This window comes from Plecotus auritus (assembly GCF_963455305.1).
Source record: "Plecotus auritus genome assembly, chromosome: 5".
In the NCBI taxonomy this organism is placed as follows: Eukaryota; Metazoa; Chordata; class Mammalia; order Chiroptera; family Vespertilionidae; genus Plecotus; species Plecotus auritus.
Window position 1 is genome coordinate 185196504 of NC_137776.1, and position 24521 is coordinate 185221024.

The 24521-nt window shown below is 64.8% G+C and overlaps 2 protein-coding genes across 5 annotated transcripts in view; both read left to right on the forward strand.

Annotated features, from left to right (window-relative positions):
- The window catches only part of NOTCH1 (notch receptor 1), a 47303-nt gene extending 33517 nt beyond the window's left edge, over window positions 1-13786 (forward strand). Inside the window, 14 exon segments of the mRNA XM_080667227.1 lie at window positions 124-256; window positions 451-708; window positions 786-898; window positions 2010-2581; window positions 3177-3611; window positions 4286-4434; window positions 5128-5150; window positions 5152-5345; window positions 5480-5567; window positions 5664-5829; window positions 7046-7341; window positions 8699-8846; window positions 8931-9028; window positions 10711-13786. Coding sequence (XP_080523353.1) covers window positions 124-256; window positions 451-708; window positions 786-898; window positions 2010-2581; window positions 3177-3611; window positions 4286-4434; window positions 5128-5150; window positions 5152-5345; window positions 5480-5567; window positions 5664-5829; window positions 7046-7341; window positions 8699-8846; window positions 8931-9028; window positions 10711-12189 — 4152 coding nt within the window. The 3' untranslated portion in view covers window positions 12190-13786.
- A 9424-nt stretch (window positions 13787-23210) lies between these two features.
- Window positions 23211-24521, forward strand: part of SEC16A (SEC16 homolog A, endoplasmic reticulum export factor) — a 31407-nt gene continuing 30096 nt past the window's right edge. For 3 of the 4 annotated variants that reach the window (XM_080670904.1, XM_080670907.1, XM_080670908.1), the window contains exon 1: window positions 23820-23960. The gene's annotated coding sequence lies outside the window, so the exon portion shown is untranslated. Of the gene's footprint in view, window positions 23338-23819; window positions 23961-24521 lie in introns of those variants that run through there. The other variant, XM_080670905.1, reaches the window with a different exon arrangement.

Below are 24521 nucleotides of genomic sequence, written 5' to 3' on the forward strand. Positions count from 1 at the left end.
GAGCCCAAGGCTTCACCAGGCAGGAGGGCAGCTTGTGTGGCTCTGTCAGTCAGCCCGGGGGGGCACCTCACACCCGGCTACCCACGGAGCCACAGCCCCACCCCTCGTCTGTCTCCCTGACAGTGCGTGGCCGGCTACCACGGGGTGAACTGCTCCGAGGAGATCAACGAGTGCCTGTCCCACCCGTGCCAGAACGGCGGCACCTGCATCGACCTCACCAACACCTACAAGTGCTCCTGTCCGCGGGGCACACAGGGTAAGGGTCGCCACACCGAGCCGAGGTCCAGGGGACGTGGGCAGTCGGGCCCCCCCCCCCCCCCCGTGCCGGCCAGGGGCATCCTGGACCTAGGCCAGAGCCTCGTGAGCTCGGAAGGCAGGTGCATGGCCCACACGGAGCGAGCGGGGCAGCGTGTGGCCTGCACGGGTCCCTGACGCCCCGCGCCCCTGCAGGGGTGCACTGCGAGATCAACGTGGACGACTGCAACCCCCCCATCGACCCCGTGTCCCGCGGCCCCAAGTGCTTCAACAACGGCACCTGCGTGGACCAGGTGGGCGGCTACTCCTGCACCTGCCTGCCCGGCTTCGTGGGCGAGCGCTGCGAGGGCGACGTCAACGAGTGTCTCTCCAACCCCTGTGACGCCCGCGGCACCCAGAACTGCGTGCAGCGCGTCAACGACTTCCACTGCGAGTGCCGGCCCGGCCACACCGGTGGGTGCCCGGCCTGGCGGGGGCGGGGCGGGGCTGCGGGGGGCGCTCCTCATCCCCCCCCCCATGCTCGTCCCCAGGGCGCCGCTGCGAGTCCGTCATCAACGGCTGCAAGGGGAAGCCCTGCAAGAACGGCGGCACCTGCGCCGTGGCCTCCAACACCGCCCACGGCTTCATCTGCAGGTGCCCGGCGGTAGGTGCCTCGCCCGGGGGGCGGGGAGGGCCCTGGCCTGAGGTGGCCGCTCGCACCCCCTGCGAGGGCCTGGCCCTGCACACGTGTCTGCTGAGGCCCTCCACCGTCCTCATGCCCCTCAAGGTCACCTCTCGTGTCGTAAACTTGACTTGCAGAGCAGTTTTATTTTATTTGTTTATTTAATATATTTTTATTGATTTTAGAGCGGACGGGAGAGAGAGAGAGAGAGAAACATCCATGATGAGAGAGAATCATGGATCGGCTGCCTCCTGCACGTCCCACACTGGGATGGAGCCTGCAACCCGGGTATGTGCCCTTGACCGGGATAGAACCTGGGAACCTTCAGTCCGCAGGCCGGCGCTCTATGCACTGAGCCCAACCAGCCAGGGCCGGAGCAGTTTTAGGTTCACAGAACAATCCTGCGGAAAATAGGGTTCCTCGTTCTGTTACTAGCTTCTTGGGTCCTGGGGTCCGTTGTTCCTATGGACACTGTTACTATTGACGAGCTGACATCGATACATTGTTACTAAGTCAAGGTCGCAGCGATACATTGTTACTAAGTCAAGGTCACAGCGATACATTGTTACTAAGTCAAGGCCACCGTGCTCTCAGGGCGCAGGCTGGCTCCGGGCTCTGGATTCTGACAGTGCAGAGGGCGGCGTCCTCCATGAAACGCACAGCGTCGGTGGAGTTTCTCGGGGCCCTGGAAACCCCGTGTGTTCTGCCTGTGCATCCTGTTGCCCTTTCCGCCAACCCTGAGGTTTTTATGTTCACAGGATATCTCTTTATTTATTTTATTTTTTTAACATACGTTTTTATTGATTTCAGAGAGGACGGGAGAGGGAGAGAGAGAGAAGCATCAATGCTGAGAGAGAATCATTGGTTGGCTGCCTCCTGTTCACCCCACACTGGGGATCCAGCCCGCAGCCCGGGCATGTGCCCTGACCCGGAACCCAACCATGACCTCCTGGTTCCCAGATCAGCGCTCAACCCCTGAGCCACCCGGTCGGCCCACAGAATATCTTTAAGGGGCTCTGCTGCCCAGGGAAAGGCCGCCGGCCCCTCTCCCCGGGCGGGGACCCGGGGAACCAGCGCCACCCTCTCCCCGCAGGGCTTCGAGGGCGCCACGTGCGAGAATGACGCGCGCACCTGCGGCAGCCTGCGCTGCCTGAACGGCGGCACCTGCATCTCGGGCCCGCGCAGCCCCACCTGCCTGTGCCTGGGCCCCTTCACGGGCCCCGAGTGCCAGTTCCCGGCCAGCAGCCCCTGCGTGGCGGGCAACCCCTGCTACAACCAGGGCACCTGTGAGCCCACCTCCGAGAGCCCCTACTACCGCTGCCTGTGCCCCCCCAAGTTCAACGGGCTCCTGTGCCACATCCTGGACTACAGCTTCCGGGGCGGCGCCGGCCTGGACATCGCCCCGCCGCCCGTCGAGGAGGCCTGCGAGCTGCCCGAGTGCCGCGAGGAGGCGGGCAACAAGGCGTGCAGCCTGCGCTGCAACAACCACGCGTGCGGCTGGGACGGCGGCGACTGCTCCCTCAACTTCAACGACCCCTGGCAGAACTGCTCGCAGGCGCTCGAGTGCTGGAAGTACTTCAGCAACGGCCGCTGCGACAGCCAGTGCAACTCGGCCGGCTGCCTCTTCGACGGCTTCGACTGCCAGCACGCCGAGGGCCAGTGCAAGTGAGCCGGCGGGCAGAGCAGGCGGGGGAGGGGCCCGAGTTCGAATGCCAGATGCCAGCTGTGGGTCGCCTGTGGGCGGAGCCAGTGGGCGGAGCGGGCGGGTGGAGCGAGCAGGGCAGGGGCCGAGCTCCAATGCCAGATGCCAGCTGGGGGTCGCCGGTGGGCGGAGCGGGCGGGGGAGGGGCCGAGCTCCAATGCCAGATGCCAGCTGGGGGTCGCTGGTGGGTGGAGCCGGTGGGCGGAGCGAGCGGGGGAGGGGCCGAGCTCCAATGCCAGATGCCAGCTGGGGGTCGACGGTGGGCGGAGCCGGTGGGCGGAGCGAGCGGGGGAGGGGCTGAGCTCCAATGCCAGATGCCAGCTGGGGGTCGCCTATGGGCGGAGCTGGTGGGCGGAGCGAGCGGGGGAGGGGCCGAGCTCCAATGCCAGATGCCAGCTGGGGGTCGCATGTGGGCGGAGCCGGTGGGCGGAGCCGGTGGGCGGAGCGAGCAGGGGAGGGACCGAGCTCAAATGCCAGATGCCAGCTGGGGGTCGCCTGTGGGCGGGGCGGGACGGGCCGGGGTGGCGGGAGGCTGAGCGCCCTGCCCTGCACCCGCAGCCCCCTGTATGACCAGTACTGCAAGGACCACTTCAGCGACGGGCACTGCGACCAGGGCTGCAACAGGGCCGAGTGCGAGTGGGACGGGCTGGACTGCGCGGAGCACATGCCCGAGCGCCTGGCGGCCGGCACGCTGGTGGTGGTGGTGCTCATGCCGCCCGCGCAGCTGCGCAACGACTCGCTCCGCTTCCTGCGGGAGCTCAGCCGCCTGCTGCACACCAACGTGGTGTTCAAGCGCGACGCCAGCGGCCAGCAGATGATCTTCCCCTACTACGGCCGCGAGGAGGAGCTGCGCAAGCACCCCATCCGGCGCTCCGTGGACGTGGACGGCTGGGCCGCGCCTGGCGCCCTGCTCGGCCAGGTCAAGGCCACGCTGCTCCCGGGCGGCGAGGGCGGGCGCTGGCGCAGGGAGCTGGACCCGATGGACATCCGCGGGTGAGTGAGCCGCGACCCCAGGCCGAGCCGGGTGACTTTCCCGGGCTGTTCCCTCCGCCTGATGGCAAAGGGTCTGAGGTCGCCCTGACCGGTTTGGCTCAGTGGATAGAGCATCGGCCTGCGGACTGAGGGGTCCCGGGTTCGATTCCCATCAAGGGCATGTACCTTGGTTGCAGGCACATCCCCAGTGCGGGGTGTGCAGGAGGCAGCTGATCGATGTTTCTCTCTCATCGTTGTTTCTAGCTCTCTATCCTTCTCCCTTTCTCTCTGAAAATCAATAAAATATATTTTTTTAAAAAAAGGGGGCCTGAGGTCTCGACAGGACCCGCCAGGCCGCATCCCCACCCAGGGCCCTTGTGCCAAGGCCCGTGCCCTGGGGCTCGGTCCGCTCCCCGGGGAGGCCTGGGCTGGAGGTCTCTGCCCTGCTGAGACGGGGAAGAGGGGTGTTTGGCCCCAAGGGAACCAGAGCGAGTGGCGGGGCTGGTGGGCGGGCCTTTGCGGGCGTCCCCTTCCTGTCCAGACCCGGCTCCCGGCCGCCCCTCCTTGAGCTCTGGGGCCCTGTCTCCCCGGGGCCTCTCGGGGTGTTAACCACCAGGGCGCCATCTAGTCCCCGGGGTGGCTGGTGGGCAGGCGTGGGGGGGGGCCCGCACTGAGCCCTGACCCGCGCCCCGCAGATCCATCGTCTACCTGGAGATCGACAACCGGCAGTGCGTGCAGGCCTCCGCCCAGTGCTTCCAGAGCACCACCGACGTGGCCGCCTTCCTGGGCGCGCTCGCCTCGCTGGGCAGCCTCAACATCCCCTACAAGATCGAGGCCGTGCAGAGTGAGTGCCGCCCGCCCGCCCGCCCGCCCGAGGCCCTGGGAGGGGTCGGGGCCCAGCTCCCCCACGGCGTGCTTGCTGTCTGTGTCGCTCGGCGCCCACGGGTGTGTGCCGTGCCCTCCAGAGTTCGGGGAGCCCCCTTCTGGAAATTTCTGCCTGGCACATCCTCCCTCCCAGCATGACGGCTGCCGGTGGGGCCGGCCCGGGGGACAAGCGCATCCGCCGGAAAGGGGGCGCTTCGTCCTCCCCCCACCCCTCCCCCTGGTTTTTCTTTGTTGGGTATTATTTCAAAATCATTACAGCTTTTTAAAGAGGGGAGAGAAGGGGGGAAGCATCGATCGATGTCATGTGAAGAGTTGAAGTTTGTATCTCGGAAATCCCCGTAAATCCTCCGTCTTAACAGCTCAGCGTGAGCGCGGCCATTCGGAGCGGGCTAATCCCTCCTTCAGGAGAGGAAAGCGAGGCCGCCCCCCGACGCCGGGCCGGAGCAGGAGAGTTTAGCGATAGTTTGCAATTCTGATTCATCGCGTCGAAATGACCTTATTTCGGGGGGCGGGATGGAGGAGAGCGGGTGGGGGAGGAGGAGGCGGCTCCCGGCCGGCCACGCAGCCAGTCCGCTGCCCCCCCCGGCCGCCGGCCTGCCGCGGAGCCGCTGCCTGATGCCCGGGCGCCCGCCGCCGGCCGCTGTGCCCACAGGTGAGACGGTGGAGCCGCCGCCGCCCCCCGCCGCTGCACTTCATGTACGTGGCCGTGGCCGCCTTCCTGCTGCTCTGCTTCGTGGGCTGCGGCGTGCTCCTGTCGCGCCGGCGCCGGCGGCAGCATGGCCAGCTCTGGTTCCCCGAGGGCTTCAAGGTGTCGGAGGCCAGCAAGAAGAAGCGGCGCGAGCCCCTGGGCGAGGACTCCGTGGGCCTCAAGTGAGTGGACGCGGCCCTGGCTCCCGGGGGCGCGGGGGAGGCGGGGTTGCCCCGCGCGCCGTCCGGGCATCGCCAGCGCCTCGGGGTTCCCCGGGGAGCCCCGCTCAGCCTCGCTCCCCCCCTCCTGCCCCCAGGCCCCTGAAGAACTCCTCGGACGGCGCCCTCATCGACGACAATCAGAACGAGTGGGGCGACGAGGACCTGGAGACCAAGAAGTTCCGGGTGAGTCGGGGCTCGGGGGCCGCCTGGGTGTGTGCCCCCCGCCGCCCGCCCGCCTCGCGTGACGTGGCGTGGCTCTCTGCCTGGCCCCGCCCCCAGTTCGAGGAGCCGGTGGTGCTTCCCGACCCGGACGACCAGACGGACCACCGGCAGTGGACGCAGCAGCACCTGGACGCGGCGGACCTGCGGGTGTCGGCCATGGCGCCCACGCCGCCCCAGGGCGAGGCCGACGCCGACTGCATGGACGTCAACGTCCGCGGGCCCGGTGAGTGTGCTCGGCCAGGCTCGCTCTGCGCCCCAAGCCTGCGCCTCCCGGGCCGGAGCCCCCCTGCCGCCTCCCCTGAGCCCGGGTCAATATTCTGAAGGGGGGTGGGGGGGGGCGCTCAGTCCTCCCCGGCCGCCTCCCGGCTGACCCGCAGCCCACTCCACCCCGGAAATAGGGCTCTTCCCCCGAAGGGCTTCCTCTGAGGCACCTGGTGCTGGTTCCCTGGCTGCGTCTTTATTTTTAGATTTTTTTTATATGTTTTGCCCAGTTGGCGTGGCTCGGTGCTTGACCTATGGACCAGGAGGTCACGGTTCGATTCCCGGTCAGGGCACAGGCCCGGGTTGTGGGCTCGATCCCCAGTGTGGGGCGTGCAGGAGGCGGCCGATCCATGATTCTCTCTCATCATTGAAGTTCCTATCTTTCGCTTTTCCTTTCTCTCTGAAATCCATAAAAGTATTTTTTTTTAAATATATTTTATGGATTTTTTACAGAGAGGAAGAGAGAGGGATAGAAAGTTAGAAACATCGATGAGAGAGAGACATCGATCAGCTGCCTCCTGCACACCCCCTACTGGGGATGTGCCCGCAACCCAGGTAATGCCCTTGACCGGAATCGAACCTGGGACCCTTCAGTCCGCAGGCCGACGCTCTATCCCCTGAGCCACACCGGTTAGGGCCATAAAAGTATTTTTAAAATAACATATGCCGTTGCACTTAAAAAATATTTTTTATATGTCTTTATTGATTTTAGAGAGAGGACAGGAGAGAGAGAGAAACATCACTGAAGAGAGAGAATCATGGATCGGCTGCCTCCTGCACACCCCACACTGGGGATGGAGCCCCAACCCTGGCCTTGTGCCCTGACCGGGAATCGAACCGTGACCTCCTGGGTCATAGGTGGACGCTCACCCCTGAGCTACGCTGGCTGGACCGCGGCTGCATTTTCCCGTCGTCTCTTCTCTGGGGGGGGGGGGGGGGGGGGGTGGTGTCGGTGAAGCTCTCCCAGGTCGTAAGCAGAGCGCAGGTCTAGTGCCTACAGGTTGCTAGGGACGTGGCTCTGTCCCTAGGGAAGCTCGGACTGGTCTGGGTGGCACCCAGGCCCCGTGTGCAGGGCCGCATGTCCTCACGGGCTGTCCCCCTGCCAGGAGCGCCGTCACACTGCCCAGGGCCGCCGCGGGCCGGCCTTCCTGACCACCCACCCCTGTCCCCCCCCGCAGACGGCTTCACGCCCCTCATGATCGCCTCCTGCAGCGGCGGGGGCCTGGAGACGGGCAACAGCGAGGAGGAGGAGGACGCGCCGGCCGTCATCTCGGACTTCATCTACCAGGGCGCCAGCCTGCACAACCAGACCGACCGCACCGGCGAGACGGCCCTGCACCTGGCCGCCCGCTACTCGCGCTCCGACGCGGCCAAGCGCCTGCTGGAGGCCAGCGCCGACGCCAACATCCAGGACAACATGGGCCGCACCCCACTGCACGCGGCCGTGTCCGCCGATGCACAGGGCGTCTTCCAGGTGGGCCGCTGCCGCCCCCCACCCCCCGCCCCCCGCCCCCCGCCCACCGTCCTGGGCCGGGCCGGCATCTCAGGTCCCCTGGACCCTGAAGCCCCGGCCCCAGGCATGGCCTAAGCAGGGATAGCTGGGGTCTTAGCCCGTGCCAGGCGCAAGGCCGGGGAGGGCACCGAACCCCACGCGTCATCCTCGCAGGGAAACCAGGCTGGGGAAGGCCCGGCAGGAGCCCCAGGGACCGGCGGGGCGGGGCCTCCCCACCCCGACCCGGCCAGGCTCCCCTCCCACCTCAGTGACCCCCACGCCTTGCTCCTCCGCCTACGGCCGTGTGAAGGGCACAGGGGTGGGCAAACTTGTTGACTCGAGGGCCACCATGGGTTCTTAAACTGGACCGGAGGGCCAGAACAAAAGCATGGATGGAGTGTTTGTGTGAACTCATATAAATTCAAAGGAAAGGAGCGGAGGGGAGAGCAAGAGAACCCTCCGCTCTTTCGGCTCAGCGGGCCGGATAGAACAGCCGAAGGGGCCGGATCTGGCCCGCGGGCCGTAGTTTGCCCACGGCTGGCTTAGAGACTGCCACTTCCTGCCTGCACCCCTGAAGCTGGCCTTGCTGGGAAGCCCAGGTCCGGCTGGAGTTAGGGGTTTGGATGCCTGGGTCTCTGGGGGGGGGGCGGGGGTGTCCCTGGCAGAGGCTCCTGTAAGCCGCCTGCCAGTCCCCCGGTGCGTGACCCGGCTCTGGACAGCCCTGCCCTGCACGGAGGGGCAGGTGGGAGGGGCAGAACCAGGGCAGTCACCCCAGAGCTGCTGATTGCACCGTTTTCGGCCCATTTCCCTGCAGAAAGCACAGGTTGAGAATGAGCGTAGTTAAAAGGGGGACCATGTCGGGGAGCCCCGAGGCCGGCTCTGGCTGTGGGTGCAGCGGCAGCCTCTTTGGCGCTTAGAGACCCACTCGCACAGGCGCTTCGCGGAAACGCGGTCCGTGCTGTTCGCTGCGTGGGCCCAGCTCTCTCCACCCGCCAGCCAACAGCGACCCCCCTTCCGGCCGGTGGCCCGGGGTGGCAGCATCTGACGGGCTGCCCCCAGGGTCCGCGAGCCGGGCTGGGGGTAGCAGAGCTCAGCAGTTCTGAGGGTGGCTCTGGCCTCTGCGCCAAGGCCACATGCGGTCGCCAAAGGGCTGGTCTGTGGGCAGCACCGCCTGCGTCCCGGCCTGACCCCACGCCCTCAGCAGCTGCCGGCGGTGTCCTGCCCTCCCACGCCCCCCACCTTCTCACGTCATGACCTTCCAGTCTTGCTAGGCCTCCTCTGACCTCCAGAGGGCCCTGGGCTCCACTTCCCCCAGCCTGAGACCTTCCCTGTCGCCCAGATCCTGATCCGGAACCGAGCCACGGACCTGGACGCCCGCATGCACGACGGCACCACGCCGCTGATCCTGGCCGCGCGCCTGGCGGTGGAGGGCATGCTGGAGGACCTCATCAACTCGCACGCCGACGTCAACGCCGTGGACGACCTGGGTAAGCCGGGCGCCGCGCGGGCCGTGGGGACGGGCGCTGCCCCTGCTCCGCCCCGCCAACCCTCGGCCTCTGCCGCCCGCACAGGCAAGTCCGCCCTGCACTGGGCCGCCGCCGTGAACAACGTGGAGGCCGCCCTCGTGCTCCTGAAGAACGGGGCCAACAAGGACATGCAGAGCAACAAGGTGGGCGGGCGGCGTGGGGCCCTGGGCGTGGGGGCGGCGTGGGGCCCAGGCCGGGCCCCTGGGAACTGGCACACGCTAGACCAGGGGTGGGCAAACTTTTTGACTTGAGGGCCACCATGGGTTCTTAAACTGGACCGGAGGGCCGGAACAAAAGCATGGATGGAGTGTTTGTGTGAACGAATATAAATTCAAAGTAAAGGAGCGGAGGGGAGAGCAAGAGAACCGGATAGAACAGCCGGATCCGGCCCGCGGGCCGTAGTTTGCCCATGGCTGCGCTGGACGCAGACCCCATAGCTCGGGGCAGCCCTTCCATCATCCGACCTGTGCTTACTGGGCCTTCCCACACGCAGGGCTGCCACCCAGCAGGCATCGGTCCTTGTAGAGGGTGTGACTTGGTCCTGACCTTCTGTCCCCCTGCCGCCGGGCAGGGCAGGGTGACCTAGACGGTGTGGGTTGAGCTGGAACCGTGGTGGGGCGGGCGGGGGGGGGCTCAGTGGCCCCAGAGGTAACGTGAGGCTGCCTTCCTGCTGGGAGCCCACCCTCTCACCCACCATGGCCAGTCTCCCCTGCAGCCCAGAAACGCTTCTCCTGGCTCCAGTCTGACCCCCTGGTGTCCTGAACCTGCACCAGCAGTGTGGGCACTAGGGGGTGCTGATGGGCACCGGGATGGGGCACAGGCATCAGGCCATTGCCAGGGCGTTGTGTGAGCCAGGCTGGCTCCTCAGCCTTCACCCCCAGCGTGGTGTTCGGCGGGGCAGGTGGCGGGGGCAGTGTAAGGCATGCCAGCTGCGCCAATGAGAAAGCCGAGGCCCCGGAGGAGCGAAGGAGCGGGGCGGTCAGCATGACTTGGGGACCGTCCTGGTGCGGACTCCTGCCCCGGTGGCTGTGCCTGCACTTCGGAGACCCAAAGCCCCTGAAATGCTGCCACGTTTGCTTCTGTGTAGCTTTCGAGGGGCGGGGGGGGAGAGGCCACAGTTAGAATTCCCACGGGGTCTGTGACCCCCACGAAGGTAAACCATCCCAATTCAGAACGTGTAAGCCCACAGCCCAGCTCTGGGCGGCTCAGGTGCGTGGAAGGCTTTGTTTATAAGAAGACTTGATCAGCCCAGACTTCGTGCTCACGGGTTGAGCATCAACCTATGAGCCAGAAGGTCAGGGTTCGATTCCCAGTCGAGGAATATGCCCGGGTTGCAGGCTCGATCCCCAGTAGGGGGCGTGCAGGAGGCAACCGATCCATGATTTTCTCTCATCGTTGATGTTCCTATCTCTCTCCTCTCTTCTCTCTGAAATCAATAAAAACGTATTTTTAAAAAGAAGAAGACGACTTGGTCAGGGTAGGCCCGTGGTCGGCAAACTGCGGCTCGCGAGCCGTGGTTTGCCGCTCTGTTGACTAATGCGTTTGCCGACCACTGGATAGGGGCTTAATCACAAGGAACAACAACAGCTGTAATTATTGGAATCGAGAGTGACCAGTGGTGGGCAAACTCATTCGTCAACAGAGCGGCAAACCGCGGATGCGGCTCGCGAGCCGCAGTTTGCCGACCACTGGGGTAGGCAATGGTAGGAGGCCAGGTGGGGACAAAGGAGCTCCCTCGCCCTGGCGGGGTGGGACGACAGACCGCGGGTCCCCGTGGCGGGGCCCTGCTGAGGGTGACCCTCCCCGTCTGTGCCCGCGTTCCCAGGAGGAGACGCCCCTGTTCCTGGCCGCCCGGGAGGGCAGCTACGAGACGGCCAAGGTGCTGCTGGACCACTTCGCCAACCGGGACATCACGGACCACATGGACCGGCTGCCGCGCGACATCGCGCAGGAGCGCATGCACCACGACATCGTGCGGCTGCTGGACGAGCACAGCCTGGTGCGCAGCCCCCCGCTGCACGGCGCCCTGGGCGGCGCGCCCACCCTGTCGCCCCCGCTCTGCTCGCCCAACGGCTACCTGGGCAACCTCAAGCCGGCCGTGCCGGGCAAGAAGGCACGCAAGCCCAGCGCCAAGGGCCTGGCTGGCGGCAAGGAGGCCCGGGACCTCAAGGCGCGGCGGAAGAAGGCGCAGGACGGCAAGGCCTGCCTGCTGGACAGCTCCAGTGTGCTGTCGCCCGTGGACTCCCTCGAGTCACCCCACGGCTACCTGTCCGACGTGGCCTCGCCGCCCCTCCTGCCCTCCCCCTTCCAGCCGTCCCCGTCCGTGCCCCTCAACCACCTGCCGGGCATGCCCGACACCCACCTGGGCCTGGGCCACCTGGGCGTGGCGGCCAAGCCCGAGATGGCGGCCCTGGGCGGGAGCGGCCGGCTGGCCTTCGAGGCGGGGCCGCCACGCCTCTCCCACCTGCCCGTGGCCTCCGGTACCGGCCCGGTCCTGGGCTCCGGCGGCAGCGGGGCTGTGAATTTCAGCGTGGGCGGGACCACGGGCTTGAACGGCCAGTGTGAGTGGCTGTCCCGGCTGCAGAACGGCCTGGTGCCCAATCAGTACAACCCCCTGCGCGGGAACGTGGCGCCCGGCTCGCTGAGCGCGCAGCCTCCCGCCCTCCAGCACGGCGTGATGGGCCCGCTGCACGGCGGCCTCTCTGCCTCCACCCTGTCCCAGATGCTGAGCTACCAGGCCCTGCCCAGCACGCGGCTGGCCACCCAGCCCCACCTGGTCCAGACCCAGCCGGTGCAGCCGCCGGTGCAGCCGCCACCGCCGCAGAACCTCCAGATGCAGCAGCCGCCGAGCATCCAGCAGCCGCAGAGCCTGCCGCCGCCCCAGCCGCACCTGGGCGTGAGCTCGGCCGCCGGCGGGCACCTGGGCCGGAGCTTCCTGGGCGGCGAGCCGAGCCAGGCGGACGTGCAGCCGCTGGGCCCCGGCCTGGCGGCGCACACCATCCTGCCCCAGGACAGCCAGGCCCTGCCCACGGCGCTGCCCTCCTCGCTGGGCCCGCCCATGGCCACTGCCCAGTTCCTGACGCCGCCCTCCCAGCACAGCTGCTCCTCCTCGCCCGTGGACAACACCCCCAGCCACCAGCTGCAGGTGCCCGAGCACCCCTTCCTCACCCCGTCCCCTGAGTCCCCCGACCAGTGGTCCAGCTCGTCCCCCCACTCCAACATCTCCGATTGGTCCGAGGGCATCTCCAGCCCGCCCACCAGCACGCAGTCCCAGATCGCCCACATCCCGGAGGCGTTCAAGTAAAGAGCCACCCACGGGGCCACACGGCCCGGCCACGGGGCCACACGGCCCAGCCACGGGACCCCCTTCCTTCCCCGGGCCCTGCCGGGGCGTTCGCCCGGCGCTCCGCAGACACCGGGCCGACCAAAGGAGCTTATTATTATTTTTTTTTTTTTAAGAAACATTTTTATACAAAATAAGAGGACAGAGATGTGAACTTTTTTTAGTATTTATTTATGTACTTTTATTTCACGTGGAAACACTGCCTTGTTATTTATGTGTATCGTGTTCTCTGGCAGCAGGCATGAACTCCTCCCTCGCAGGAAACTAGCTCTCAGCCATGACGTTCCTCCGCAGGGGAACGATGGTTCCATGTGTGTGACACACACAGACAAAGATTCACGGCGTATACACGCCACTAATTTATTGATTTCTTTGTTCACAATCCAAAAAAGAAAGGATGTCGGAGCAGGGAGGTTTGAGCCAGCGTCGTCCAAAAAGCTCTCCCGGGGTCGGGGGGGTGGGGCCTGGGCCGGCGTGATTTCCCCGGAAACCCCCGCGCCCCCCCAGAATCTAGAGATGCAGGCAAACCCCCACACCTCCGGCACGTGGGTGATTTGCATCTCAAGTAGGAAAGTGAAGAAGGGATGTGGGTTATACGTGTGGGTGCTTTTCAGCGGTTTTTTTTTTGGAGAACGTGCTTCTGACCGCGTGTTCTCGGGCTGCCGCGTGCGTTCGGGGTACCCATCATGAATCTTTGTTTCAGGGTCAGTGTTACGTAGTCGTTCGTGGGTCTTGCCCGGTCTTGTTCCTTCCGGAAGCTCCCCCGCCCTGCCCCGGGGCGTGGCGCCCTCCTGGGCCCGCGTGGAGGGTTCCTACCCTTTTGTGGGGGAAGGCACTGCCGGGGCCGCCCTGCCGGACGCCCGGGCACCTCCGTGCCCACGTCTTCCAGGCCCCGCAGGAGGCGGGCTGGCGCTGCCGGCTGGGGCTCGGCTCAGAGCACCCCACACCGAGTTTTGGGAAATCCCGCTGTGTCCGGCCCGGGTGTGCAGAGGCCGTTGGTCCCAGGGGACAACAGAAGCCTGCTCTGGGGCCCCCTCCTGCTTTTGGGGGGGTGAGGGGGAGGTCGTGTGCCCGGGGAAGGAGCAGAGTCTTGCAATATCAAGTATAAGCCTGTGGCAAAATAAATATCTGTACATAACTTTTAAAGGTGGATTTTGTTTAAAAAATCTGAGTGAACGAGCCTGTTGGGGTCATGCGGAGGAGGGGGTGCCGGAATGGGTCCCACTCCCACCCCTGGCCTTGACCTGCAGCGGCCTCCGCGGCTCCTGAGCGAGCCTGAGCCCCAGAAGGGGGTGCCCGCGCCCGACGGGTGCCCGCCTCCTCGGCAGCTCCTCCAGCCCCGCCAGGGGCGACGCCGTACCATCCCTTGTGGGTGTGACCAGACGCACCCTAAGGTGTTGATTCTTACTGTTTTATAAGGTAGAGTGTAGTTTACAGGAAATGGAATCTTTTGTAAACGTTAACTACATGCAAACCCTTAGGTGGTAAAAATGATGTATTTTTTCATCTTTTTTTTTTTTTTGTTAACTGATTTGCAATAAAGACGACACTGATGCCACCCAGATTTCCCTCCATGTGGCCATGCTGTTGGCTCCCTTTCCGGGAGGGAGGGAGGGAGGGAGGGAGGGAGGGAGGGAGGGAGGGAGGGAGGGAGGGACAGGCACCCCGAATCCCTCTGCCTTTTTTTTTTTTTTTGATATTTTACAGAGAGGAAGGGAAAGGGATAGAGAGCTAGAAACATCGATGAGAGAGAAACATCGATCAGCTGCCTCCTGCACACCCCCCACTGGGGATGTGCCCGCAACCAAGGTACATGCCCTTGACCGGAATCGAACCCGGGACCCCTCAGTCCGCAGGCCGACGCTCTATCCACTGAGCCACACCGGTTTCGGCTCCCCTCTGCCTTTTCTGACAGGAGGGTGATGGAGAGACGCCCGCCCTGGCCTGAGGCCCTGCTGAGTCCAGGACTCCCAGGGTCCCTTCATCTGCCCGCCCAGCGCCCCCCGCCCCCACCCGCCCAGGGAGGGTGGGGACACGGCAGAGAGCAGGGCACATGCAGCCCCATCCAGGGGCCTGGGTGACAGGAGGCCGCAGGTTCTCCCACCCCATTGGCCACAGGAGCGAAGGCACCGTGGACCAAGCTGGGGTGGCAGGCAGGGGCGCTGGGGGAGCGGGGGGACTGAGCGGGAAGGTTTTGAGAGGCCGAGGGGGTGCTGGCTCATCGGGGGCACCGTTTACTTGGGAACACTGAGCAGGACCAGGTGCCCGCCTGGGCCTCCCTCTCCCTCCTGCTCCTGGCCCTCACCCCGGCAGGTGGGCTAACCCAGGGGTGGGCAAACTTTTTGACTCGAGGGCCACAATGGGTTCTTAAAGTGGACCGGAGGGCCGGAACAAAAGCATGGATGGAGTGTTTGTGTGAACTAATATAAATTCAAAGTAAAGGAGCGGAGGGGAGAGCAAGAGAACCCTCCGCTCTTTCGGCTCCGCGGGCCGGATAGAACAGCCGAACGGGCCGGATGCGGCCCGCGGGCCGTAGTTTGCCCATGGCTGGTAGCCGCATCAGCTGGCCCCTCTGGCAGGGCCCTGCCTGCTGCCCCAGCCTCCCCACCCAAGCACACGTGTGAGCCCAGCCTCCTCACCGCACTTGTATTGGTTTGGGGTTTTTTTTGAAAGATTAGCAGAGCCTGATGCTTTGTTTTTGTTCATCTTCATCCGAGGATATTTTTCCGTTGACTTTTAGAGCGAGTGGAAGGGAGAGGGCGAGTCAGGAAGGGAGGAACATCTATGTGAGAGAAACACACGTGGATGGGTTGCCTCCCCCCCCACGGTCAGGCCCGGGGATCGAGCCTGCAACCGAGGTACGGTGCCCTTGACTGGAATCGAACCCGGGACCCTTCAGTCCGCAGGCGAATGTTCTACCCACAGAGCGACACCGGCCAGGGCTCCTCACTGCGTCCAGATGCCTCCGCCCGTCCGACGTGCTGGCACTGCGATGCGTGGGTGGGACAAGAGGCTCCAGGAAATGAAATAAGGTTACGTGGCCCACCTTTCAGAGGGACGGGTCCAGCCTGAATTCTGCCCAAAGTGCTCTCAGCACCCCAAAATCCCACTCCTAGGTGTGCACCCAGAAGTGATAACGTACTCAAGTCCACGTTCACAGCAGCACTGTTCATGTCAGCTGAGAGGCGGGCCCAGCCCTGGTGCCATCAGCTGGCAGGGTTGGGGGTGGCTGGGGGGACTGTGTGGTCCATCCACCCAGGAAGGGTGAACTTTGTGTCAACTTGGCTGGGCCATTCGACCAAATGTGAGAGTGTCCGGCTGAGGTCCACCTTCGAACTGGTGGACGGAGCAAAGCAGATGGCCCTCCCTCCTCTGGGTGGGCCTCATCCAAGCGGGTGGAGGTCTAAGTAGAAGTAAAGGCCGAGCAAGAGGGGTCTCCTCCCGCCGGACTGCGAGCTGGCCATCGGACCAGCCTCTCCTGCCTCTGGACTTGGACTAGGGCATCGGCCGCCTGGGTGTCCAGCGGCGGTCACAGATCCTGGGACTGCTTCATCTGTCATCGTGTGGGCCAACCCCGCGTAATCGACCTCCTTCGTGTGTATCCGGTCGCGCTGTTTCTCTGTAGAACCAACCCCAGGAGCACACAGACAGCTGGGTGGATGGACCAGCCTTGAAAGGAGGCGGGCGGGGCAGCCGGACACATCAGGCCGCGTGAAGGCATTCCAGGTCCGTTTATAATTGCACTAGAGGCCCGGTGCATGAAAATTCATGCACTGGAGCGGGGGGTCCCTCAGCCCGGCCTGCCCCCTCTCCCAGTCCCCGCCCTCAGGGGTGGGAGGTGATCCGGCGATCAGGGGAAGGCGACGCCCCCATCACACCTCTGCTGCTGCCACTGCCGGCAGCGCAAGCCTCAGGCGGCCCTGAGCAGCTGGGCAGCCGCCATCTGAGGCTTGCCTGCACCTCGGGCCAGCGCTGGGTGGCTGGGCAGCCACCATTGGCGGCTTGCCTGTGCCTCAGGCCGGCCCTGGGCAGCTGGGGGGCTGAGGGGACTGGGGGACTCAGAAGGCAGGCGCGTGGAGCGGCTGGACCCTCCTGGGGGCGGGCCCGGCCATGCCACACGCCTGCGCCCCGACGGGGCTGAGGAGACTGGGCGCCGCCACCTTGTGGCTGTGGGCGCTGCCATCTTTGTGAGGACTTGATGGTCACTTAGCATATTCCCTTTTTATTAGATAGGATAAACGTCCAATTTTAGATTCTGCGGATTTTACCTCAACAAATTCATTTCAGAAAAGAAAGAACTAGCAGTGTTAGATCTTCCAAGACTTCATTCAGGGTGTGGGGTTCCCACAGATGCATCAGGATGGGCCCCGGGGACCCCTTGGCCTTGGGGACCTCTCTGCTCCCCAAAGTTAATGGAGCCCCTGCAGAGGCGATGACGCCCCCTCTGTGCCTCCATGCCACGTTTAAACTGGGCGCTGGACACCCGGCCCCGCCCCCCTCCCGCCAGGCCGCCAAGGCGAGGTGTGAGGAACTGAAACAGGGTCCCCCCTCAGGAGAACCCCTGCCCCTCCCCAGGCACCACCCAGGGAAGACTCAGGCGCTCCCTCAGGCTAAGCTCAGCCAAGACCCCCTGACTTAGGCGTGTTTTATGGGCTGAACTGGGTCTCCCAGATTCGTGTGTTGAAGGTCCAGCTCCCGGGACACCTCAGCACATGGCTGCATGGGGAGCTGGGTCTTTCCGGAGGCACTTAGGCGTGTTTTATGGGCTGAACTGGGTCTCCCAGATTCGTGTGTTGAAGGTCCAGCTCCCGGGACACCTCAGCATGTGGCTGCATGGGGAGCTGGGTCTTTCCGGAGGCGATTAAGGTAAAGTGAGGTCCCTGGGGTGGGTCCGAACCCAGTCTGCCTGCTGACCTCATAGGAGAGATTAGGACAAGCCCTAGAGGGTGTGTGAGCCTCGGGAAGCCCGCCTTCCTCACCCACCACGTCCTTGTCTGAAGAATGGAGGTAGAGGAGGAGCGACTGCTCTCAGCACCCCACCCCCATTCCTGGGGGGCCCAGAAATGAAGGCCCCCCAGAGGGCGCAGTCGGGTAATGAGGAGAACCCTGGGGCCGGATCCCGAAGGAGCCTGGGTGTCCCTGATGCCAGCAGCTCCCCAGAGCCGCCAGCGGGGCAGTGACTTGCCGGCTCAGCCTGCCCACACTCAGAAGCGGTGTCTGCCGCCCCCTGCTGGCCGCGCCCCGCCAGTGCGCCTTTGGCGAGCAGGTGGTCCCGACAGGGCCTTCCACCTGGCCAGGTGAGTCTCAGAGTTTGCGTCAGCACCTCAGCTGCCCCTCAGGGCCACCCCCTGCAACGCTGCCATTACCCCGTTCGACAGACGAGGAAGCTGAGGCTCAGAGAGGCCGGTGACCACCATTCACGCCCGGGCCCAGGGACTCCTGGGTCCATGTTCTCATAACCAGCTGAGGGGTCCCCTTCCCGTGGAGGACTGGGGGCCTGGAGGGCCGATGCCGCTCAGCCTGTCGCTTTTCAGACAAGGAAACGTGCTCAGGGAGGAACCTGCCAAGGTCACTGCCAGGAGTGAATGTCACTGCCAGCCTGGCGCTTGGCAACCTGCAGACATTGGCGCTCTTCCCAGCTCCACCGGGGCCCTTTCTCTTCCGAACCACAGCCCCCACCCCAGCCGCCAAGTCCGTGCCTTAACTCAGTCACCACCGGTGCTCCGGACGCTCACCTTCCCTGCTGCTGCTGTTCCCTGAGCTGGTGTGTGGTGCCCATGGTGGGCTGGGCTGGGGGCTGTGGGCACAGCTGGCAGGAGGGTCATCGGGGGTCAGCTCCGCCTGCCCCAGTCTGTCCCAGCCGCCTTGCTGCTCACTGAGGGGCCCCAAGGACACCTCCCCAGCACCTGGCTCTCGCTAGCGCCTTGCGGAGAGCCGGGGAGGCCTGGCGGATGGCGGCAGTCCTGGCTGAAAAGCCCAGAAGCTTCCTTTGCTTCCAGAAGTCAAATCCCCTTGCAGGGCCGGCAGGGGGCCCACACTGCAAACCCCCAGCTGAGGCCCGCTTTCCGGGTTTCTGTCCCAGCCGCCGCCGAAGTTTCGTGAACTTTGGCCACAAACGCTCGTCCCCTTCCATCACTGCCCCATCCCACCCCCCTGCAGGGGAGACGCAGGCCCTGGCCGCTGGCCAGTATTGGTGCTCCGCAGGGGTAAAGGCCAGGGCTATCTGCCCCGCAGCCACCGCCCCAGTTCCTAGCAGGGCCTGGCATGTGAATGTGTGCGAACAGTTTGGGGAAGGAGGCCGGGGACCCCGCTAAAGCTCGGGGGCCACCGCGCAGTCTGCCTGCAGCTCTGTGGCGCCCCTGGCTGCAGAATAGGCACCTGTCCCTACCACTTACTTATCGACAGCGATTCAGAAAGGCCCCTGGGACGGGCCATGCCCAGAGGCTGCACCGGAGAGAGGGCCGCGCTCACACGAACGCACCTCGGACAGGGTGACATCTGTCAAGCCAGCCGCAACGGCGCTCACTTGCCTGGTGTGGACTGGCTCCTGCGGGGCCCCCGGGAGCCCGGGATGGCCTCTCGGTGCTGGCCTTCCAGCCCGGCCTGCACACGCTTCTCACACTCGGCCTGGATGCCCACCACAGGCCCTGCGCACCGACAGGGGCCCGGTGCTCAGATCCACAGGACACTCACCCCAACCCCCCTCCACCGCCAGGCCCGGTGACTCCCAGCCCTGCCTCTCTGTCCCCGCCTCCGAGCTCTCACCTCCTCAGGAAGCCCTCCCTGCCAGCTCACCCGCCTCTGAGACCCTACAGGCCTTCGCCTGGACCATTCAGCCAGCCCTGTCTCGTGGAGGCTGTGAGTCCTCTGTCCAGGCCGCTAAGTGGGGTAGGAAGGAAGGTGCAGGTCAGGGGCTGAGCAGAGTGCCTGGCATGGAGCAGGCCTGCCCTACAACTACCCACAAACCAGTTAATGCAGCTGCTTCATGCCGGGGGGTCGGGGGGGGGGAGTGCAGGGCGGGGGTGTGTGTGGCCTGAGATGGCACCCCACCCCCACCCCAAGCGCTCCTCTGAGGACCACCCGGCTGGCTGGTGGTCAGGAGAGAGCCAGCGCCACAGCCGAGAGGCTGCAAGGCCAGTTAAGCCCCCGTGCCCACTGCCCAGGCCAGCCTTGGGCAAACTACGGCCCGCGGGCCGGATCCGGCTGTTCTATCTGGTTCTCTTGCTCTCCCCTCCGCTCCTTTACTTTGAATTTATATTAGTTCACACAAACACTCCATCCATGCTTTTGTTCCGGCCCTCCGGTCCAGTTTAAGAACCCATGGTGGCCCTCGAGTCAAAAAGTTTGCCCACCCCTGGCCTAGGCCCACACTGTCGCTGCAAACGTAATGCCAGCCACTGTGGGATTTTTAAAACAGAAAAAGTTTTTATTGTTATTTTTATTATCAGAGAGAGAGGAAAGGAGGGAGAGAGAGAGAGACATTGATTGGCTGCCTCCTGCACACCCCCTGCTGGAGGTGAAGCCGAAACCCGGGTATGCGTTTGGTGCTTGGGCCAACACCCAACCACTGAGCCACACTTTCTAGTTGCTACGTTTTAACTCAAAATATCCAAAATATTATCATTTCAATGTGTGATCAGAATTTATTATGAGCTGTTGGCACTCCGGCGCGGACTTCGCGCTTGGAGCCCACGGAGGTTCCGCCCAGCCCGCCCAGCGCTCCGTGGCGGTCTCCTTGGACGGATGGGCCAATGGGAGAGGCCGGCCGGCGTAACCATGGGGAGGTCAGCCGGGCTCTCTGGCACGGCCTCTGCCCATTGTCCTGGCCAGGGTGCAGCCCTGCGTGCTGGGTAAGGGGGAGGGGCTACAATGCCTGTCCTGGAGCTTTGGGGGAGGGGCTACAATGCCTGTCCTGGAGCTTTGGGGGAGGGGCTACAATGCCTGTCCTGGAGCTTTGGGGGAGGGGCTACAATGCCTGTCATAGAGCTTTGGGGGAGGGGCTACAATGCCTGTCATAGAGCTTTAGGGGAGGGGCTACAATGCCTGTCATGGAGCTTTGGGGGAGGGGCTACAATGCCTGTCATAGAGCTTTGGGGGAGGGGCTACAATGCCTGTCATGGAGCTTTGGGGGAGGGGCTACAATGCCTGTCATAGAGCTTTGGGGGAGGGGCTACAATGCCTGTCATAGAGCTTTGGGGGAGGGGCTACAATGCCTGTCATAGAGCTTTGGGGGAGGGGCTACAATGCCTGTCATAGAGCTTTGGGGGAGGGGCTACAATGCCTGTCATAGAGCTTTGGGGGAGGGGCTACAATGCCTGTCATAGAGCTTTGGGGGAGGGGCTACAATGCCTGTCATAGAGCTTTGGGGGAGGGGTTACAATGCCTGTCATGGAGCTTTGGGGGAGGGGCTACAATGCCTGTCCTGGAGCTTTGGGGGAGGGGCTACAATGCCTGTCATGGAGCTTTGGGGGAGGGGCTACAACCTTGCCCTCGGACTCAGCTGGTTCTAGCCTAGCTAGGGGCCTCGGGGAGGGGCCGACATTCCCACTGAGGAGTGGGCACTGCAGGCCAAGGGAAGGAAGCGTGACCCAGAACCACGGTGGCTCTCACAGCAGCACACCTCCTGGGCACAGCCACCGTCGCCCTACCTCCCAGCTTGCCCACACAGTTCCCGGTCATGCCCGTTGTCCCCGTGGATGCATCCACAGCGCCCCCTTCTGGCCCCATCAAGCGCGTCAGACTCGCGGCGGGCGGGCTGCCTGCCCTGGTTCAGGCAGCGAGTTTGACATGCTTGGCCTGGCCCCAACGCCATCCTTTCCTGACCCCCAGGTTACTGCTGAGGGGGGGTTGGGGCAGCTGGCAAAGGGCACAAGGCCTCCAGGCAGCAGGCTGGCTTTAAAGCAGGGGTTCTTGCCGAAACCGGTTTGGCTCAGTGGATAGAGCGTCGGCCTGCGGACTGAAGGGTCCCGGGTTCGATTCCGGTCAAGGGCATGTACCTTGGTGGCGGGCACATCCCCAGTGGGAGGTGTGCAGGAGGCAGCTGATCGATGTTTCTCTCTCATCGATGTTTCTAGCTGTCTGTCCCTCTCCCTTCCTCTCTGTAAAAAATCAATAAAATATATTAAAAATAAATAAATAAATAAAGCAGGTGTTCTTGGCCCAGAGGCTTGATGGCTCGGCCTTGGGCCTCAGGACCCTCCCCCCATTCCAAGGCTACAAACAGCTGAGAAACAGAGGCGGCCTCCATTGGAAGGCTTAGCGGGAGGGAGGCGGGAGGGGAAGAGAGCCCAAGGCCCTTGCATGTCAACTATGGGGTCACAGCTTTCCTTAAAGTCACCCCACAGGAGCCAACACAACGCTCCTCTTTAACATCACCGCCCCCGGGTCCCGAAGTCTTTCCTTTGCCCGCGAGGGTTGGTTTCTGCAGCGTATGGTCTCTCCGAGTTAGATTCCGCCCTGGCCAACCACCGGACTCCTCAGAGCGACAGAGGGGCGGGCCTGGGCTCCAGGTCTTGGGCCTGAGCCCGGGATAGCCAGTGCTTTCGCCTGGACCGTTCAGCCAGCCCTTCCTCTCTCCCGGCCGCCGGGTCCCCCTCCCTCCCCAGCCTCAGCGCCCAGGACGGTAGGTGTAGCCTGTCAGGCGGAGGGCTAGCAAGGACACCCCTCCGCTGACGGTCTGTGGGGAGAGAGCGGCTGCGGAGCACCGTGGCCACCGGGAGGAAGCAGATCAAGGGCACTGAGTTCCACCGGGAGCTCCCCCACCCTGTGCTGAGACAGGCTGAGAACTCCGTTTCTGCAAGGCAAATGTTAGCTTAGCAGAGTGGCCACGTCAGATGGCCTGAAACTCTCCCCGCACCCACCTGGCCTCTGACAGCGTGGCTGCTCCCTCGCCAGCGTCACAGCAAACAAATAGCCCAGCCACACGCCTTCCTTCTTTCCTGGCCTCTAGGTCCCACTGGTGACGGGGTGCCTTCCCACCCAGGTGGTGTGTGGCAGCCACCGTGGCCGTAGCAGCAGCCACCACTGAGCGCTCGGCCACCGGGGGATGTCAGACAGGTCCCCTTTGCCCCCCTTCCTGCCTTCTGGGAGAAGCTGGTCAAGTGGGGCGGCTGCTGCTGCCCTTGCCTACCCTGCCAGGCAGGAGTGCAGGTGAGTGGGTCCGGCCTCCCTTTTCTCATCGAGGGAAAAGGAAGATGCAAATGGCAGCACCCCTTCTTCCCTAATATCCTCCATGGAGGGCTCAGATGGTGCCAGGACAAGGCAGCAGCCACGGGAACGAGCAGGAGATTGAGGCCCAGCAGCTTCATCGGTCGTTCGGTACCTCGGGGGTCGCGCTCATTCAACACAAATATCCACTCAGCCGTTGGAGCCTTCATCCACGGGGCTCCGCGGTTTAGGGGACCCGGCTGGGCTCTCGAGGGGCATTGGGCAGGCAAGAGAGGAACTGGGGACTGCGCGCCCAACGCCGGGGCAGGGTGGAGTGTGTGCATGGGACACGCGCACAGGGGCCGGTGGAGGTGGCCGCCGAGCCAGGGCGGATGGGGCCTGGGCTAGGCGGACGGCGCGGCTGGGAGCCGACAGGACGACCGACCCCCGAGGCGCGCACAGGTGGGCAGTGGGGCTTCGACGCAGCCTGTGGACTAGGGGCCGGCGGCGCCTGCCCGTTCTAGGACTCTGTGGGGCAGACGGGCATTGCTTTGCGAGAACTAGGTGTGGACGGAAACCAGCTTCGCGGGCAGAACTGGAAACAGGAGACGCGATAGCCGTAACTAGGCAACCGGCTGGCGGCTTGAGGTGCGCACGCGCACTCCGCCGCGGGTCGGCGCATGCGCCGTCGCCTCCCGCCAGTCTACCAGCCTTCGAGTCCCAACGACCGAATTGGAAGAACGCGCCTGCGTCCAGAGCACCGCTTGGGTTCTCCGCTCAGCAGAAAGCAGTTCTCGGCAGGTGCACCTGCTGGCATCAGTCGTTCAAGACTGATTCTTCCTTCGAGTCTGATTGGAGAATCCCTACTATTCACACATCCTACAACGAGAAACGGCTGCGAGACAGAGTCAGCGTAACCGGGGCGACGTTTAGGGGCGGCCCCCCGCGCGCCCTCCCAGGCAGGTGGGCTAGAGGCGGGGCGAAAAGATGGGCGTTGGAGTACTGGATGAGGCGGGGGGCGGGGCTAAGGGCCGGAACTAAAGAATGGGGCGTTGAAGGATTGGACGCCGTCGGGGGCGGGGCCAAGGGATGCGGCAGTGAAGGATTGGACGCAGGCTGGGGCGGGGCCAAGGAAGGTGGAGAGCAAGGGGCGGGGTTAATGTAGGGCGTGGCGAAGGGGTGGGCGGAGACCAGGAGCGGAACGAAGGGATGCGCGGTGAAGGACCGAACGCCGGAGAGGGGCGGGCGAAGGGGCGGAGCGTCGCGTCACCTGAGCAGCTCCTGGGGGCGGGCCTAATAGGAGGGGCGGGGCGAGGGCGGGGCGTTAGAACAGCTGCGAGGGGCGGGGCTGGTGGCGTGGCGGGCAGGCGTGGCGCGCGTTGACGTCGAGGCCGGACACGTCGGCGGCGCGGCGGCCCGGGCGACCGGAGCCGGATGTGCCAAGATGGCTGCAGCGGCTGCCGCATCTACGCTCGTCTTAACTGCCGGGCCGGCTTCCGCCCGCGGCTCCTGAAGGGCTGGCACCCGGGATTGCGGAGGAGCCGGGCGGGGGCCGGCGCAGGCCCCGGCCGCCCTGAGGCGCGCCGGTGAGGGCCGGGGTCGGGGCGGAGAGGGGCGGGCGGGCGGACGGGCCGGGCCCAGCCCCGAGCGGGCGGTGCGTCTCCGGGTGCTGCCGGCGGGTCGCCGGGGCGGGTGGGCGCCCACGGAGCCGGGGAGCCGCGCGCCTGCCGCCCTCCGCCCCTCGTTGCCCGCCGGTCAGACTGACGCGGACCCCACACGGACGGCCGGGCCCTGGGCCAGTGCCGGGCGGCTCAGCTGTGTGGACGCTCGGCTTGGCCGGGCGGCCTCGGCGCGGGGTCTTGTTGGAAAGGCTGGAAGCTGGGCCGACCTGCAGCGTTGTGGAGCGCAGGCACCTAGGACGTTCCTTAGCGCGCCCTTTGCTCCCAGGGCGCCCGAGCTGCCTGGTCCTCGTTGTGAGATGGGTTCCCCTCGGAGCCACGGGGCAGCCGGGAATTTCGTGGCAAGGTGACCAAGATGTTGCCGCGGAGGCCGAGCGCTCGCGTGTCCTGCCCCGGGTTGGAGGTTCTGTGTGGCCCAGCCTTGCCCTTTTTGTGGCGAAAGGATGACAGTACAGAGTCTGGACACAT